We start from the raw sequence: 20,000 nt of genomic DNA on the forward strand, positions 1-20,000 counted from the left end.
AGTGCTTTTATATATAAATCTATTTTATACAAAGATTCTCTTTATTTATATAAACCTTTAACATTTCAAACACTGTTGGCCTGTAAATGACTGAACACAATTAATGCAATTTAAATATGATGTAAAAAGCTGTGTCAAGTAATAAAGTAATTAAGTAGCAAAGGCACACTTACAACACTTGCATAAGTCTGTCTACACTTACAGGCATCCTTAGATTACATACACACATTTATACGGATGTAAGCAAGTACGAAAATACTTTCGATCTTTGTCACTGAAAAGAATCTATTACAATGACTATTTCATACATGGGTATATATGTATATATGTATATATATATATATATATATATATATATATATATATATATATATATATATATATATATATGTATATATATATATATATGTCTGTGTGTGTGTGTGAGAGAGAGAGAGTGTGTATGTATACACTCGTGTACATATATATATATATATATATATATATATATATATATATATATATATATATATATATATATATATATATATATATATATATATATATATATATATATATATATATATATATATATGTACATATGTAGATACACTTTATGTCAAGAATGATTCTGACAGATACGTCCACTGATGGTAATTATAATTATAATTATCTTATTATCAATCAAATGCAGATTTTCCGTTATGATTTCATAGGTTTTCTCAGAAATTTCACCTACATAGGAAGGACACATTTCAATTTTCGTATTTTCTCTCTCTCTCTCTCTCTCCCTCTCCCCCTCCCTCCCTCTCTCTCTCTCTCTCTCCTTCCCTCCCCCCCCCCTCTCTCTCTCTCTCCCTCCTTCTCTCTCTCTCTCTCTCTCTCCCTCTCTTCCTCTCTCTCTCTCGGGGGGTTCCATTTTTTGTTGATGTAAACAAGTTCGGAATCGGATACCTCTGCATTTTTTCCTAATTTTGGAAGAATCTAGCAAGCTGCCACCTGCCAGCGTGTGCTGAGAGTAACAGTAAGACTCGGTGGTAAATATAGTGACATTAGTGTGTTTTTGAGTTTTGAACTTTGAGTGAAAATCTGATAAATAATCATGCACTCGACTAAATCCCCCACGTTCAGCGGCCTTCGGGTCTTCGCATGCGCAGTGCGCGGTACAATGGACTATTCAGGCCTAGGTTCCCTTGCTGATATTGAGGCTGCCCATGCCATGAGTGATGAAGAAGACCGATACAACGACCATTGGCCCCCCCTTGAGTCTCGCAGTTGTCATGAGTTGGCGCCTGATGTTGCAGGCCCCGACCATAGGCCTAGAACTCCCGCCGCCACCAAGCGAACTATAGAGTTTGATTCAGATACCAAGAGCACACCCTCGTCTCCTGCTGCTAAGACATTCAAGCGTGGTGAAGCTCTTGCTGATCACAGTGCGCCAGACAACCCTTTACCTCGCCCTTCATCTCAAACTATGCCGTCCATGACTAAACCTGCTTTTCCAGCATTTGCTCCCCGAGATAAATATGTCAAACTTGTCTTCCAAGAGAACCCTAGCAACGACGTTAAAATTCGCTGGCTGTCTGAGGTCACCAAGGCTTTCTGCCTTGATCGGGAACTAGCTGAAGTAAAGATGTCTGCTGTTACCTCCCGCTTCGTTTACATTTCAAGACAGCGTGAGGACATCATTGACAAGGTCACAAAAGGAGAGTTTTTATCCCTTTTCCTTCAAGTTCAGGACTCGATTGACAGGCCCCGTAAATTCCCTACTTATCTGATAACTCGCTATCCTGTTGGTGTTGAACCTTCCCTGGCCAAGGAACTGCCAGGAGTGTACACTGTTCGTCGCTTTCATCAAAATGGAACGCCCATCAACCGGCTTGTTGTCACCTGGAGTCTCAGGGAACCGCCTCCGCCTGCCGTCAACTTCACCTTCCTCCCATGTCTCCCTCCTTGTGAGTTGCGCAGGATGAAAGATGAGCAGCCGTGGTGCTTCAAATGCTGGGGTATCGGCCATATATCACGATACTGCTCGTCCTCAGATAAGTGTGCATGGTGCGCTGCTGGCCATGCCACCCGCTCTTGTCCATACCGCACCCCGCCCACACCCACTGCAGCTGTTGCTTCCACTTCTACATCAGACACATCACCTCCACCTGTACCAGACACCTCGATGTCACATGCCAGGAGTTAATGTCTGGCATGGCTGTGCCAAGCAGTCTCGCATCGCCCTGCCTCAGTATTCCACCCCACCTCAAAATGCTACTCCGCCACCACCCACAGCTCCACCTTACTCTCCTCATGCTGATTCTGCAGAAGTTGTTGCTTCTCTGGAAGTGCGATGTACAGCACTCACAGCCCGTTTTAATCCCATCGACTCGCGAATTGACAACTTGGTTAGTCAGCAAGCTACCTCTGCTAGTACTCTTGCCAGCCTAGTTGAGTCCCACCAAGTTGTTATCACCTCTGTCACAGCACTCACTGAAAAGCTCGATGTTGTTGCCTCTCGCCTTGAGAGGCTGGGAGATCTAATGCCATTTCTGGATTCCACTTCTCGTGTGCCAGGAACCCGCACACTGCCTGGCAATGCACGCAGTCATACCTCATCCTCCTCTGCCCCCCGTAAAGCAAAGGGTAAACTTCAGTAATCAAATGCTTCATATCATCTCGTGGAATGCCTTCGGAATCCGACACTACTCCAAACTCACTGCACTTAGAGCCTACACTTATTGCCATCACCCACAAGTTATATTCATTCAAGAAGCATTTGCTGGTGGTGCTCATGCAGGGGACTTGGCACCCTCACTTACTGGCTATGTCTCATATGTACACCATGCCAGGAATGGCCTCATCACCTACATTCATTCGTCCATGCCTCATCAGCTTCTTCGGTGCTCTGTAAGTATTGACATGACTTTTCAGCTTTTTGAGGTCACAGTGGGAGATGGTAAACTCCGATTGTGCAATGTGTACTCTGCCCCTGGAGTGATTAACCTCCCAGCCCTTCCGACACCTACAGATCATGGCATAGTCTACATGGGTGATTTTAATGCCCGACACCCTGGTCTTGGTGACATTTCTCCTACTCCCAATCGAAACGGGCCACCCCTACTTAACTACATCCGCCGTCACCACCTCGCCCGCTGGAACACTGGAGGAGCCACACACGTTCGCGGGGGTTCCGTGGATCACATTATAACATATGGGCTTGTGGCATCTCATGTCAGCTGCAATTCTATCCCTTCTCTCTTCTCCCACCACATTGCCCTTATCCTGCAGTGCTCCCTGTCAACACAAACTTCTCTTCCCCATCAATGTGCCCGCATCTCCATTCCCCCTAAGTATTGCCCCACATATGTCTCATACATTACCAGCTTCCTTTGCACATTTCTTACTTTCCCCAGAGAACTTATATAATTCCCGGGTAAAAGCCACACATGATTTTTTTTAACCTGTATGTTACTAAACCTCACATTAAAAGTCGGTCTGTGATTCATTCCTGGACGTTAGACCATCGCATCATCCAGGCACAAAGGAATGCAACAGAAGCTGGTCTCACTTTCCAGAGGCAACCTACACCGGACCATCTACACCAGTACCAGATATCAAGAGATGATTTGATTGCCCTCCAGAAGTGTGTCTTCACAGACTCATGGGAAAAATATACAGATAGTATCAACCATCACACCAGCGTTGGGACCATGTGGCACCTCATAAACAAGATTGTTAAGAAAAAGCCCACTGGAGCCCTTCACCACAGCCCACATGAATATGCCCAAGATCTCATTACTACTTGGTCTGCCCAGTCTAAAACTTGCAGTCTTCCCATTCACATACAAGAGGCACTCTCCTCCAAACGTAATGTTCGTAATCTCCGTCTGATGACTGCATTATTGAAGAAGGATGATCAAGAAGATTTGCCTGTAACAGAGGATGAATTGCGACGTGCTCTTGCAGGAATGAAGTTGACTGCCCCTGGGGATGATGGGCTTACATATCAAGTGCTTCGCCTTCTTCAGAAAGTTCCTGGGAACCCTCTTCTACAACTCTACAATCTTTGTTTACACCAGGGATATGTGCCTCCCGCCTGGACCTGTAGCACAATTGTACCAATCCCAAAGCCTGGTACTGACAAATTCAGGCCTATCTCTCTCACTTCCTGCTTTAGCAAAGTGCTTGAACGCATCATTCTTGCTCGGCTCATGCATCGCCTTCAGGATGCACTATCTCCAAGACTGTATGGTTTTCTTCCACAACGAAGTACACATCACTGTTTAATGGAGCTCTACACTCGCCTCTCCCCCACTAGTGTGGTTGCCTTCCTTGATCTCAAAAGTGCATTTGATGTTGCCAACAGGGAAATTATACTCGACCAGCTAGTAGATTTTGGTGTTAAGGGAAACCTCTTGAGGTGGGTACGAGGTTATCTCTGCAACAGAACCTCACGTGTCCTTTTCAAGGGTGTGTGTAGTTCTTACAAGCGATTTGAACTTAGCACTCCACAGGGTGGTGTTCTAAGCCCTTTCCTGTTTAACATCCTAATGCACCGCTTACTATCTTTACTCCCTACCATTCCTGGAACTACAGTTACCTGCTATGCTGATGACATCTGCATCCATTCTACTTCACCTCAAGATCTTCAGACACTCCTCCATTCTTTCTATGCATCTTCTACTGCCTGTGGTCTCATCATTTCCCCAGAAAAGAGTAGAATCTTCTCATTCCGCAACCTTAGAGCTCTGCCGGAATTCACTGTGGGTCGGAATGTTACCCCTCACTGCACACAGTATCTGTACTTAGGTGCCCCAGTCAGAATCACACCTGCCATTCCTGCAAGACAACGAGTTCACCCCATCGTTAAAGACCTCCTTGACCGTCTACAGCAACGCTTTATCCCTATCAAGTGGCTCGCAAACAATGCTACAGGTGTTTCCATCCCATTAGCGAGGACTCTCTATGTATTATTTCGATCAGTTGTTGACTACCTGTCCCCTGCCCTTTGTCAACTTTTAAGGAAAGCCTTAGAGCCTCTTGAAAAATGTCAAAACCGGGTAATGAGGTTTATACTAGGATGCTCCCTCTCCACCCGGATAGATAATATGCAAACTGAACTGAACTTGCCACCACTTGTTGAAAGAATTTACACAAATGTTACATATTTCTCTGTTAAGTGCCTTCATTTCCCTTATCTTGCACCAAACTTTGCTGCTGCCATCAGGACATCGCTTGCCCCAGATGCACCCAGATCCCCACTTCGACCAGGGGGATGCAACCTTATGAAAGTGGTGTGTGACAAACTTCAAGACCTAAATGTAAATGTCCCAGCACCTGCAGTTGTCCCTGAATTGCCTCCATAGCGAGTTCCCCAACCAGCTGTCACATACACACCGACCTCCAAAAGCGACCCTCCTCTCCTACAGAAACAATTGGCCCTGGAGACCATCGCAAGTGTGTCTACGTTAATCCCCGCCGCACACCATATCTATGTTGACGGCTCATTGCAGGCAGATGGGAGTGCAGCTTGTGCCATATTCTCCCCCACCATGCAGCCGCTTGTGGGTAACGAATGGCTTGGCCGCAGTCTACCTGATTCTTCAAGCTCCACCTTTTGTGAACTTAACGGCCTCCTAGACGCAGTAACTCTTATTGTTCAAAGAAAAGTGAATGGTGTGATAATCTGCAATTCCAAATCAGCACTTCTTGCACTCTCCTCTCCAAGACCTGTTTGCGCCCGTGTTGTTCAGGAAATAAGGTATCAACTCGCCATTGCCCATGATAGCTCCCTCATCGCATCTTTGGTATGGACATCATCTCATATCGGTCTTGCTGGTAATGACACTTGATTGCCTCGCCGAGGCTGCCTGCGCATTGGACTTGGACGACGCGAATGCTGCACCCTCCCTCCAGTGCTATAAGAAAATCATATACTCTGCCGCTCATAATGTGACAGTGCTTCGTGGGGATGCAGAGCGGGCTATCAGTGTTTCCATACAGCACCATGGCCACTTTCTTCATTATCGTTATAAATATCGTCGTCGTGGACTCATGGTGCGTAGACACAATGTTGTGAGTGCTAGGCTACGGTTGGGCTACCGGCCAGTGTGGCAGGTCTCCCATGCAGAGGATGTGCCTCACTATTCTTCTTGTAAACTGTGCAACACTCCTAACGCCAACACTTTTCACCATTTTTGCCTTCAGTGCCCCACAGGGTTAAACTTGCTACCAAGGGATCAGGATCTGATTCAAATCTGTACCCATTTGCTTGCGGATGACACATTAGATTTGATTCTCACTCGCCATTCACACTTTGGTGGGTGTTAGTTGTATGTCTGTATACTTTTGTCCTATTGTGCTTGTGTCTATGTGCCCACTGCGTGCCCTGCGAGACGCGAATGTTTGGTACCTAATTTTACGCTGTAATTGTTATTAGGCTTGTCGCCTTCGGGCGTAATAAAATTATCAAATAATCTCTCTCTCTCTCTCCCCCCCTCTCTCTCTCTCGCTCCCCCCCTCTCTCACTCTCTCCCCCCCTCTCTCTCTCTCGCTCCCCCCCCTCTCTCTCTCTCTCCCCCCCCTTTCTCTCCCCCCCCCCCTCTCTCTCTCTCTCTCCCCTCTCTCTGTACCCTTTCTCTCTCCCTCCCCTCCCTCCCTCCCTCTTCCTCTTCCTCCCCCCCCTCTCTCTCTCTCTCCCCCCCCACCTCTCTCTCACTCCCCCCTCTCTCTCTCCCCCCTCTCTCTCTCTCTCCCCCCCCCCTCTCTCTCTCTCTCTCTCTCTCTCTCTCTCTCTCTCTCTCTCTCTCTCTCTCTCCCCCTCTCTCTCTCTCCTCCCCCTCTCTCTCTCTCCCCCCCCTCTCTCTCCCCCCCTCTCTCTCTCTCTCCCCCCTCTCTCTCTCCCCCCTCTCTCTCTCTCTCTCCCCCGCCCCCCTTCTCTCTCTCTCCCTCCCTCCCTCCCTCCTCTTCTCCCTCCCCCCCACCTCTCTCTCTCTCTCTCTCTCCCTCTTTCCCCCTCCCCCCCCTCTCTCTCTCTTCCCCCTCTCTCTCTCTCTCCCTCTCTCCCCCCCTCTCTCTCTCTCCCCCCCCTCTCTCTCTCCCCTCTCTCTCTCTCTCCCCCGCTCCCTCTCTCTCTCTCTCTCCCCCGCCCTCCCTCTCTCTCTCTCTCTCGCTTTCTCTCTCTCTCGCTCTCTCTCTCTCTCTCTCTCTCGCTTTCTCTCTCTCTCTCTCTCTCCCTCCCCCCCTACCCCCCCCCTCTCTCTCTCCTCCCCCCCTCTCTCTCTCTCTCTCTCCCCCCCCTCTCTCTCTCCCTCTCACTCCCCCCCGCCCCCCCCCCTCTCTCTCTCTCTCTCTCTCTCTCTCTCTCTCTCTCTCTCTCTCTCTCTCTCTCTCTCTCTCTCTCTCCCTCTCCCTCCCTCCCCCTCTCCCCCCCCCCCTCTCTCTCTCGTACACCATCAATCCGACTGAATTTCTGCTTTACATACAGCCGAGGAGATAAACGTACATGAGAAATGAATTACGCTCTACTTCCTGAACGTAAAATAAGCCAGAAAACTTTTCATAACGACATTTTTATTTTGATGAACTTTTTATACCTCCACCCTCAAAAAGAAAAATGTCATAACGAGATTTTTATTTGAATAAACATTTTGTACCTCCCTCTTAAAAAAGTAAAAAAAAAAAAAAAAGTAAAAAAAAAAAGAACAATAAAAACAGCATAGTAAAATCAAAACTCATTAAATCGTTCGCACAAGTGAGTGCGAGTGAACCGAACAAGCGATCATTTCAGTGAAGCGACATATCCGAGGGGTGAGCTCCTCCCTGGACCCTTGTTCATAGCCCAGCCTCTTTAAGGTCTTTGAAGCTCACTTATCTGATGCTCTTGGCGTGGAGGCCCGGATTGCCTTTGGGCGCTCCGGCCTCCTTGTGAATTCAGCGACAGGCATAACCTCTCTACCGAGTCTGGAGGCGCGCGGGGGGCTTAGGGAAACCGTGGCTACAGAAGCGGGTTTGTTCGGGTTCCCGCTGGACGCTACGCAGGTGGGGTTAGGGGGCTAAAATATTTCGTAGGATTAGCAGGGGTTGTTCGGGTTCCTGCTGGACGCAACGCAGGTGGGGTTAGGGGGCTAAAATATTTCCTAGGATTAGCAGGGGTTGTTCGGGTTCCTGCTGGACGCTACGCAGGTGGGGTTAGGGGGCTAAAATATTTGGTAGGATTAGCAGGGGTTGTTCGGGTTCCTGCTGGACGCTACGCAGGTGGGGTTAGGGGGCTAAAATATTTCGTAGGATTAGCAGGGGTTGTTCGGGTTCCCGCTGGACGCTACGCAGGTGGGGTTAGGGGGCTAAAATATTTCGTAGGATTAGCAGGGGTTGTTCGGCTTCCTGCTGGACGCTACGCAGGTGGGGTTAGGGGGCTAACATATTTCCTAGGATTAGCAGGGGTTGTTCGGGTTCCCGCTGGACGCTACGCAGGAGGGGTTAGGGGGCTAAAATATTTCCTAGGATTAGCAGGGGTTGTTCGGGTTCCTGCTGGACGCTACGCAGGTGGGGTTAGGGGGCTAAAATATTTCGTAGGATTAGCAGGGGTTGTTCGGGTTCCTGCCGGACGCAACGCAGGTGGGGTTCGGGGGCTAAAATATTTTGTAGGATTAACGGGGGTTGTTCGGGTTCCTGCTGGACGCAACGCAGGTGGGGTTAGGGGGCTAAAATATTTCGTAGGATTAGCAGGTGTTCGGGTTCCTGCTGGACGCTACGCAGGAGGGGTTAGGGGGCTAAAATATTTCGTAGGATTAGCAGGGGTTGTTCGGGTTCCTGCTGGACGCTATGGAGGCGGGGTTAGGGGGCTAAAATATTTCCTAGGATTAGCAGGGGTTGTTCGGGTTCCTGCTGGACGTTACGCAGGTGGGGTTAGGGGGCTAAAATATTTCCTAGGATTAGCAGGGGTTGTTCGGGTCCCTGCTGGACGCTACGCAGGAGGGGTTAGGGGGCTAAAATATTTCGTAGGATTAGCAGGGGTTGTTCGGGTTCCTGCTGGACGCTACGCAGATGGGGTTAGGGGGCTAAAATATTTCCTAGGATTAGCAGGGGTTGTTCGGGTTCCTGCTGGACGCAACGCAGGAGGGGTAAGGGGGCTAAAATATTTCCTAGGATTAGCAGGGGTTGTTCGGGTTCCTGCTGGACGCTACGCAGGAGGGGTTAGGGGGCTAAAATATTTCGTAGGATTAGCAGGGGTTGTTCGGGTTCCTGCTGGACGCAACGCAGGAGGGGTTAGGGGGCTAAAATATTTCGTAGGATTAGCATTGGTTGTTCGGGTTCCCGCTGGACGCTACGCAGGTGGGGTTAGGGAGCTAAAATATTTCGTAGGATTAGCAGGGGTTCGGGTTCCTGCTGGACGCCACGCAGGTGGGGTTAGGGGGCTAAAATATTTCGCAGGATTAGCAGGGGTTCGGGTTCCTGCTGGACGCCACGCAGGTGGGGTTAGGGGGCTAAAATATTTCCTAGGATTAGCAGGGGTTGTTCGGGTTCCTGCTGGACGCCACGCAGGTGGGGTTAGGGGGCTAAAATATTTCGTAGGATTAGCAGGGGTTGTTCGGGTTCCTGCTGGACGCTACGCAGGTGGGGTTAGGGAGCTAAAATATTTCGTAGGATTAGCAGGGGTTGTTCGGGTTCCTGCTGGACGCTACGCAGGAGGGGTTAGGGGGCTAAAATATTTCGCAGGATTAGCAGGGGTTCGGGTTCCTGCTGGACGCTACGCAGGAGGGGTTAGGGGGCTAAAATATTTCGTAGGATTAGCAGGGGTTGTTCGGGTTCCTGCTGGACGCTACGCAGGTGGGGTTAGGGGGCTAAAATATTTCGCAGGATTAGCAGGGGTTCGGGTTCCTGCTGGACGCTACGCAGGAGGGGTTAGGGGGCTAAAATATTTCGTAGGATTAGCAGGGGTTGTTCGGGTTCCTGCTGGACGCTACGCAGGTGGGGTTAGGGGGCTAAAATATTTCGTAGGATTAGCAGGGGTTGTTCGGGTTCCCGCTGGACGCTACGCAGGTGGGGTTAGGGAGCTAAAATATTTCGTAGGATTAGCAGGGGTTGTTCGGGTTCCTGCTGGACGCTATGCAGGCGGGGTTAGGGGGCTAAAATATTTGGTAGGATTAGCAGGGGTTGTTCGGGTTCCTGCTGGACGCAACGCAGGTGGGGTTAGGGGGCTAAAATATTTGGTAGGATTAGCAGGGGTTGTTCGGGTTCCTGCTGGACGCTACGCAGGTGGGGTTAGGGGGCTAAAATATTTGGTAGGATTAGCAGGGGTTGTTCGGGTTCCTGCTGGACGCAACGCAGGTGGGGTTAGGGGGCTAAAATATTTGGTAGGATTAGCAGGGGTTGTTCGGGTTCCTGCTGGACGCAACGCAGGTGGGGTTAGGGGGCTAAAATATTTGGTAGGATTAGCAGGGGTTGTTCGGGTTCCTGCTGGACGCAACGCAGGTGGGGTTAGGGGGCTAAAATATTTCGTAGGATTAGCAGGGGTTGTTCGGGTTCCTGCTGGACGCTGCGCAGGAGGGGTTAGGGAGCTAAAATATTTGGTAGGATTAGCAGGGGTTGTTCGGGTTCCTGCTGGACGCTACGCAGGCGGGGTTAGGGAGCTAAAATATTTGGTAGGATTAGCAGGGGTTGTTCGGGTTCCTGCTGGACGCAACGCAGGTGGGGTTAGGGGGCTAACATATTTCCTAGGATTAGCAGGGGTTGTTCGGGTTCCTGCTGGACGCTGCGCAGGAGGGGTTAGGGAGCTAAAATATTTCGTAGGATTAGCAGGGGTTGTTCGGGTTCCTGCTGGACGCTACGCAGGTGGGGTTAGGGAGCTAAAATATTTGGTAGGATTAGCAGGGGTTCGGGTTCCTGCTGGACGCTACGCAGGTGGGGTTAGGGAGCTAAAATATTTCGTAGGATTAGCAGGGGTTGTTCGGGTTCCTGCTGGATGCTACGCAGGTGGGGTTAGGGGGCTAAAATATTTCGTAGGATTATCAGGGGTTGTTCGGGTTCCTGCTGGATGCTACGCAGGTGGGGTTAGGGGGCTAAAATATTTCGTAGGATTAGCAGGGGTTGTTCGGGTTCCTGCTGGATGCTACGCAGGTGGGGTTAGGGGGCTAAAATATTTCGTAGGATTATCAGGGGTTGTTCGGGTTCCTGCTGGATGCTACACAGGTGGGGTTAGGGGGCTAAAATATTTCGTAGGATTAGCAGGGGTTGTTCGGGTTCCTGCTGGACGCTACGCAGGCGGGGTTAGGGGGCTAAAATATTTCGTAGGATTAGCAGGGGTTGTTCGGGTTCCTGCTGGACGCTACGCAGGTGGGGTTAGGGGGCTAAAATATTTCGTAGGATTAGCGGGGGTTGTTCGGGTTCCTGCTGGACGCAACGTAGGAGGGGTTAGGGGGCTAAAATATTTCGTAGGATTAGCGGGGGTTGTTCGGGTTCCTGCTGGACGCTACGTAGGTGGGGTTAGGGGGCTAAAATATTTCGTAGGATTAGCAGGGGTTGTTCGGGTTCCTGCTGGACGCAACGCAGGTGGGGTTAGGGAGCTAAAATATTTCGTAGGATTAGCAGGGGTTGTTCGGGTTCCTGCTGGACGCAACGCAGGTGGGGTTAGGGGGCTAAAATATTTGGTAGGATTAGCAGGGGTTGTTCGGGTTCCTGCTGGACGCAACGCAGGCGGGGTTAGGGGGCTAAAATATTTCGCAGGATTAGCAGGGGTTGTTCGGGTTCCTGCTGGACGCAACGCAGGTGGGGTTAGGGGGCTAAAATATTTCGCAGGATTAGCAGGGGTTGTTCGGGTTCCTGCTGGACGCAACGCAGGTGGGGTTAGGGGGCTAAAATATTTCGTAGGATTAGCAGGGGTTGTTCGGGTTCCTGCTGGACGCTACGCAGGCGGGGTTAGGGGGCTAAAATATTTCGCAGGATTAGCAGGGGTTGTTCGGGTTCCTGCTGGACGCTACGCAGGAGGGGTTACGGAGCTAAAATATTTCGTAGGATTAGCAGGGGTTGTTCGGGTTCCTGCTGGACGCTATGCAGGAGGGGTTAGGGAGCTAAAATATTTCGTAGGATTAGCAGGGGTTCGGGTTCCTGCTGGACGCTACGCAGATGGGGTTAGGGAGCTAAAATATTTCGTAGGATGTTTAGGTTTTACGTTATGGTTTGCCGTGTATATTTCCGTGAGAATTGGCGGGTTTTGACTACGAATTTATCCCTGGGAGTGACTGGGTAATGATTAGTGGTATTAATATACCAGTAGGATCACTGTTTTAGCGGTCATACACACATCTGCGTACATGTGTGTGTCCGTGTATGCGTGTGTGTGTGTGTGTGTGTGTGTGTGTGTGTGTGTGTGTGTGTGTGTGTGTGTGTGTGTGTGTGTGTGTGTGTGTGTGTGTGTGTGTGTGTGTGATGGTCATACACAACTGCATTATCATGTAAACACTACATTTTCACTACAGTCTTTCTTTTTCAATGCACATGTTGATGCATATGTGTACACACACACACACACACACACACACACACACACACACACACACACACACACACACACACACACACACACACACACACACACATATATATATATATATATATATATACACACTTATATATGTGTATATGTATTGATATATATTTATACATGTGTATATATTTAGCTATCTATCTATACACACACACACACACACACACACACACACACACACACACACACACACACACATATATATATATATATATATATATATATATATATATATATATATATATACACACACACACACACACACACACACACACACACACACACACACACACACACACATATAGATGTGTAAGTGTGTGTATGTCTTTTCTATGTGTGTGTATGTGTTTTGTATGTGTGTGTGTTTTAAATGTGTGTGTGTGTGTGTGTGTGTGTGTGTGTGTGTGTGTGTGTGTGTGTGTGTGTGTGTGTGTGTGTGTGTGTGTGTGTGTGTGTGAGTGCATATGTGCGTGCTTGTGTAAATGTTTGTATGTATGTATGTATATACATATACATGTATATATCGTGTATATCTATATGTATTTAAACATATATTTGCATGTATACATTGTATGTATACATATATTTGCATGCATGCATGCATGTTTGTATATGTGTGCATGTATGTATGCATATATGCATATATACATTTATTCATATATATATATATATATATATATATATATATATATATATATATATATATATATATGTATGTATATATATATATATATATATATATATATATATATATATATATATATATATATATATGTATGTATATATATATATATATATATATATATATATATATATATATATATATATATATATATATATATATATATATATGTGTGTGTGTGTGTGTGTGTGTGTGTGTGTGTGTGTGTGTGTGTGTGTGTGTGTGTGTGTGTATGTAAACATATGTATTTGTTTAAATGCATACATATATGAGTATATGCATTCATGTATGTATGCATATTCGCTTGTCTGTCTGTTTGTATGTATATATATATATATATATATATATATATATATATATATATATATATATATATATATATATATATATGTAAACTATTAAAATGCTAAGGAAAGTTATAAAGGTCATGAAGGCCTCTTCCCTGTACACATATATAACGATATTCATTTTTCAGCATTATACTAATGAATTCACTGGAAAAAAATGTCGCTGTTTATCCAGAATCTACACTGTAGGCAACGTGTTAATTGCTATTACCTGCTATGATCGTTAAAAAAAGTGTTGGAATAATTCTTTTACCTTTAGGGATATTACTTCTTTCCAAGAACTAATACTTTAATTTAAAACCGTGTTTTCTAAATGGAGTCTTTCTGTATAAAGAAATGGAATACCTAGTTTAGAATTTACTTATGTCTATATTTATCACACATACTCATGCACATAACTTACTCACACACACATACAACTTACATACACACACACACACACACACACACACAACTCACACACACACACACAACTTACACACACACACAACTTACACACACACACACACAGACACACAACTTACACACACACACACACACACAACTTACATACACACACACAAAACTTACACACACACACACACACAACTTATACACACACACAACTTACACACACGCACACAAATTACACACACACAAACTCACGCACACACACACAGACTCACGCACACACACACAGACTCACGCACACACACACACAAACTCAAAAACTGAAAACTATCTAGAAATGTAATATACTACAACTCACACTAAAATCACAACACTTACGGCTACCTACATTTTAATTTTACATACGTATCCCCTTCAATGTAGAATTTCTCTATCATTCCCCCGTGTAATGTTTTTTTTTTCTCTCTTTCTCGTATTTTCTCTCGTTCTTAAGCTTATTTTCTGTCTTCCTGGTTAAGAAGGATAAACTGGGCTAATATGTTATTGAATTAATACATAAGCCGAGGATATAAAGTGTTAAAGGACATTTCAATATTCAAAATAGCGTACGAGATTTCCGGCATTTCCGAAATTCTAAAAATCTTTATTGGGATTTCTGGATTTCCAGACAAATTTGTCAGGGATTTTCGGATTTCCTAAAGGCCCTTTCACACTATCACCATTTCCGTCATTTTTTTCGTTTCCGAATGAACTTTCTGTATTAAAATCGACTGACACATGTAAACAAACATGGCGCTATCGGAGTGAGGTCCCGGGAAACACACGAACATTCTCATTCATATTACGTTATTTTAAAGAAATATGATGATGTATATTGCATATACGAATGTTCTAAAATATTAGCATATGTTTACATTACAAAATCAACACGGAAATTAGACGGAAACAGTCGTAACCGTCTTGGTCTGGGAGTGTTCCGTTTGCAAACGATACTTGCGGAAAGCCTCAAATTCAGACGGAAACGCAAAAATTGACGAAAAAAGTGATAGTGTGATAGGGGCTTAAGGATTTCAAATGTATTTGAAGACCATTTAAATGTAAATGTTCCAAAATCTAAGCTGTTATCAGTTGTTACCATACAATATGACTCTGGTAATAATGGTTACTTTAACCCTTCAGATAACAAAAAAATCTCGTTTTTTCGTTTTGGTCATAATCTGATGGATTAACCTCGTAACTAACTACTTGAGGATTATCGTTTAAACCAACTCACTTCCAGGTATAGCCACAATTACTTGGAAATTTAAGTATTTTACAAGGAACAATCCCGCTTCTAGAATAAACAAAAGTGCATTAAAGTAAACTCACTTGACCTTGCAGTTACTTTCATAACATCCAGTGCTGTTATGTTATTGATATGATGCTTTACCAAGACATACGTAATCGTTTCTCCTTTTGATAAAACCCCGCTTTCCCAATAAAGGATTTTGTAGTCCTGGTAGGTACTAAAAATCTTGCGTATTCAACAGGCCAATCAAATCGCTTGAAACTTGGCACACAGGGAACCGTATCAACAGTTTCCAACAGTCCACGTTCGATTTTTAAAAAGGTTTGAGTTACAAAAGGTACTTCTGACAACATTAATTCAAAAGGGCATTATTTAAAAACGTTTTATCAAAAGTTCATGAAACGGTTTTGCAGTTCAGGAGTTTCCTCGATAGAACAAGGGTGGTTGATTTCGTCTAAAATCTGGCATAAAACGTTGGTGCTATTATCAAATGAACTGATCACATCTTTATGAAATTCTGCGTCTGATATACTAGTTTGTTTGGTATAACAGAGTTTCCTGAAGACACTGAACATTTATTTTGTTGCTGTGTTTGTCAATCACACTCTATGGCAATTAAGGAAAAGCTCCTACCCAGTGGCCTAAACATAGCACTCTGCCCTTCAACTGTCCAGGTACTTGTCGAAATATGACACTTTTTACCGATTTTTAAAAGGCATCTTTAGTAGTATTACCAAGATTTTGTAAAAGATTACTGCGAAGGGAACAATTGCGAGATTCGAGAATTCTCGGAATTTCCTGGAGATTTCCGAATTTCTTGAGGATTTTCGGATTTTTTTCTTCCTCGGATTTCAAGATAGGCTGTACGGGATTTTCAAGTGAAATGCCCCTCGTAAACTGTCGTTATCTCGGGAAAGCACGAACTGTGTCAAACGGCCGGTTTGTTAGAATTGTGCGAGGCCCGACCCAATCAGTATTCGTATACAGACATGCTTATACAGAGAAATACATATCTATAAGACATACATTCATCTCTCTATCTATATGATATTTATGCATGTCTAGACTGATAAATATGCATTTATTTCTGTACATATGCATGTTCGTATACTGAATCTTCATTGGGTCGGGCTTCGCACAATCTTAACCAACCGGCCCAAAGAGAAAATACGAAACACGTGCATAACAGGACATAGGCCTAGCGACAAACAATGCAACAGGTATACAGAGACCACTGTGCCTTATTAAAAGAGGCATGGATGAAAGCGAATTATTTCCACAATACCACGTGATTCATGTCTCGACAGTAGTATTGCGTGACTTGAATGATACAATATCTTATATCTTCTCTGTGGAATGAACCGCTTCCACTTTTCTGTAAGCCATAGCCTTTCTTTCCGCATAAACAGTCCACCTCCGACAGGCTTTTTCCAAACCAACGCCTCACTTATCTTCTACCTCTGACAAATACTTATCAAACTCACTTATAACTCATAATCCCCATCCACTTACAAGCTAACATAAGGTAGATCCTAAGGGGACATTCGAAACATCATTGTCCCATGGATGAAATTGAAACAATGGAACGCTCACCAGAGTGAGACTAATTTACTATATATAGATAAACTGACCCTGAATGAGGGTTGAAATTCTACGGAAATTCGTCTGCTAAACGGAAACAAAAGACGACCGACGGATCGTGACGTAACAACGGATTTTCCCCCCATAGATTTTATTTTTGGTATTTTTTATGACTACAGATAGTGTAAGGTAAATGACACGTATTTATTTAATATTTTTCCATGTTCATATAGTTTAAAGATAAAAACTGCTGAAACCATCATGGTATGAACTGATGTCGCAGTCCGAACGTCATCACGGCGGAAATTTCATCCGATGTCACGTCAGCTGGTCTTCCACCTGGGTATCATCACCAAAGACAGAGCCACAGTCCCATAGAGTGACTTTAAATCCTCAATCCTGCAACGCACTCCCTCTGAACATCTTTAGATAAATCAAGTTTACAGGTTCAATGTCGCATTTTCTTAAGTTGTACATCTAAAACATTTTCTATAAAAGATGCAGATACATTTAATGTTGTTGAATATTGTTACATTATGGGCTTCATAACGTATTTCTAGTCTTTTGTTTTATTCAGTGGAATGAACAAGAAAGTAGGGCAGGGAATATATAATCATCAGACTCTGACCCTACACACTGTAATTGTAATCAAATAGTCATCCATTTATGATAGTATATGGTTCAATTTTATTACATATATTTGTTTTCTTTGTCATCTACTGTTTAGAAAACGACAGAAATGCTGCTACGGAAAAACAGCCAGCCCCGTAAGCGTATTATTGTCCCATGGATGAATTAGAAACGGAAGAACATTTTTCGAAATTTATCCTGCTTCCTAAAACCAACGTCTCACTTATCTTCTACCTCTGACAAATGCCTGTCAAACTCACATATAACTTATAATCCCCACACACTTACAGACTAGCGTAAGCCACATCCTAACAGCACATTCCAGCCATCTCACTGTCCCATGGATGAAACAAAAACGGAGGAACATTTCTCGAACATTTCATGGAAATTCCTAACGTTTCATAAATCTCTCTCTCTCTCTCTCTCTCTCTCTCTCTCTCTCTCTCCCTCTCTCTCTCTCTCTCCCTGTCTCCCTCCCTCTCCCTCTCCCTCTCCCTCTCCCTCTCTCTCTCTCTCTCTCTCTCTCTCTCTCTCTCTCCCTGTCTCCCTCCCTCCCTGTCTCCCTCCCTCCCTGTCTCCCTGTCTCCCTCCCTCCCTCCCTCCCTCCCCCTCTCTCTGCGCGGTGGAATTGCCAAGTCAGCTCATGGACGTCAGCTGCCTAGGCTTTAATACTTAACAATGCTAAGTGGGGCGCTGTCGTCAGCCGCCGAGAGGGAGGGTAGATATTTCAACACAAACGCTCATATAAATCTAACACTTTATCTCTATCTGTGTATCGTTATTTTTATGTATATCTGGGTATCGGTATGGCTCTAGATATCCGAATGTTAGTGTATTTAGGGCTATACCTGTCTATCTATTTCTATCTACCTTATCATTTGTCTATCTGTCTATCTATCTTACTATCAACCCATTTGTTTAATTGTCTGTCAATTTATCTCCATCTCTCTATCTCTCTTATTTGTCTATCTACCTACCAATCTATCTATCGATATGTATGTATGTATACTTAGCTCAATGTAAACTCTCATCAGTATATCTATTTCTATATCTCTTTCACATTTATACCTACATTTATATCTATCTATCGATATATCTATCTATCTGTCAATCTGTCTATCTATGTATCTGCCTGTGTATCTATCTATCTATCGACCTACCCTTCTAAGGATCTCTATATCCATCTATTTAATTTTCATTTCTCTTATCAGAATATAATTTGTACTGAAAGCTGTTCATTCGAGAGAAAAATGGATTACATTGACTTGCTAATCAACGAATCTTTGCTGAACACGGGATGCCTCAGACTCCTCCCCCCCCTAAGAAAAGATAGATTGATAGATAGATAGAGAAAGAGATAGATAGACTGATTGATTGGATGGTAGATAGCAAGAGATAGAGATAGATAGATTGATTGGATGGTACATAGCTAGGGATAGATAGATTGATTGGAATAAAGATATAGATAGAGATAGATAGATAGATAGATTAATAGATCTATATAGAGATGGTAACAATGATTGATTGATTGGTTGATAGCTATAGATAGAGATAGATTAATAGATCTATATAGAGATGGTAACAATGATTGATTGATTGGTTGATAGTTATAGATAGAGATAGATTAATAGATCTATATAGAGATGGTAACAATGATTGATTGATTGGTTGATAGCTAGAGATAGAGATAGATAAATTGACTGATATATAAATATTAAGTAGATATATATATATATATATATATAGACAGATAGATAGATAGATACATACATAGATAGATAGATAGATAGATAAGGATATAGATAAATAGATTGATAGATAGATATAGAGATTGATTGATTTATTAGTAGATAGAGATAGAGATAGATATAGAAAGATAAAGACAGATAGAGACAGACAGATAGACAGACAGATAGATAGATATTTAGAGAGGAAGAAATATATATCAAGCAGTTTCTCCATGTGTTACAGAATCAGAGATAATAGCATAATGTAATTCTAAATAGCTATCTGAATACAATGTGTTTAGTCTGGTGTTAAATGTCTGCCTTGTGTACCTAACCTAATCCATTTAATTACAGCGACTCAGAAGCTCCCAGACTATATCCACTAATACGATGCGATTGTATTATTGATGTGATTGATGCTCATAAACTCTACGAATTGTACAGTAATTTGATTTGACCAGTTTCTCCGTACTTGAATCTACTTAGTATGTCGGTGCCTGATATAAGGTCTAATTCCGGTTTATAGATTGTGTAGAAACTGGGATTGCACTGTAGACATCATTATATATATATATATATATATATATATATATATATATATATATATATATATACATATATATATATGTATGTATGGGCATCCAGACCATATACATATTGATCTGGGAACACTTTGAACACGAATACCCTTCTATGCACAAGTAATGAAATTATTTTAGATTTAGATTTTCGTCCATATTATTGAATAAATAGCGAGGGGTCATGCGTATAAACAATCATCATCCGTCATACAAAAAAAGAAGATAAAGAATATATATATATATATATATATATATATATA

At 43.9% G+C, this 20,000-nt stretch overlaps 1 protein-coding gene and 1 pseudogene across 1 annotated transcript; both read left to right on the forward strand.

Moving 5' to 3' along the window:
* The first annotated feature begins 3,533 nt into the window (after positions 1-3,533).
* Positions 3,534-6,193, forward strand: LOC138867121 (uncharacterized; annotated as a pseudogene).
* Positions 6,194-6,304: 111 nt separating this feature from the next.
* On the forward strand, positions 6,305-17,827 carry LOC138867122 (collagen alpha-2(I) chain-like). Its single transcript, XM_070141582.1, has 8 exons — positions 6,305-6,373; positions 7,810-7,978; positions 8,185-9,441; positions 9,688-10,155; positions 10,402-12,098; positions 15,417-15,525; positions 15,774-15,895; positions 17,723-17,827. The coding sequence occupies exons 1-8, from the start codon at positions 6,305-6,307 to the stop codon at positions 17,825-17,827; spliced, it is 3,996 nt and encodes a 1,331-aa protein (XP_069997683.1).
* Positions 17,828-20,000: the final 2,173 nt, after the last annotated feature.

This window comes from Penaeus vannamei, chromosome 28 (assembly GCF_042767895.1).
Source record: "Penaeus vannamei isolate JL-2024 chromosome 28, ASM4276789v1, whole genome shotgun sequence".
Lineage (NCBI taxonomy): Eukaryota > Metazoa > Arthropoda > Malacostraca > Decapoda > Penaeidae > Penaeus > Penaeus vannamei.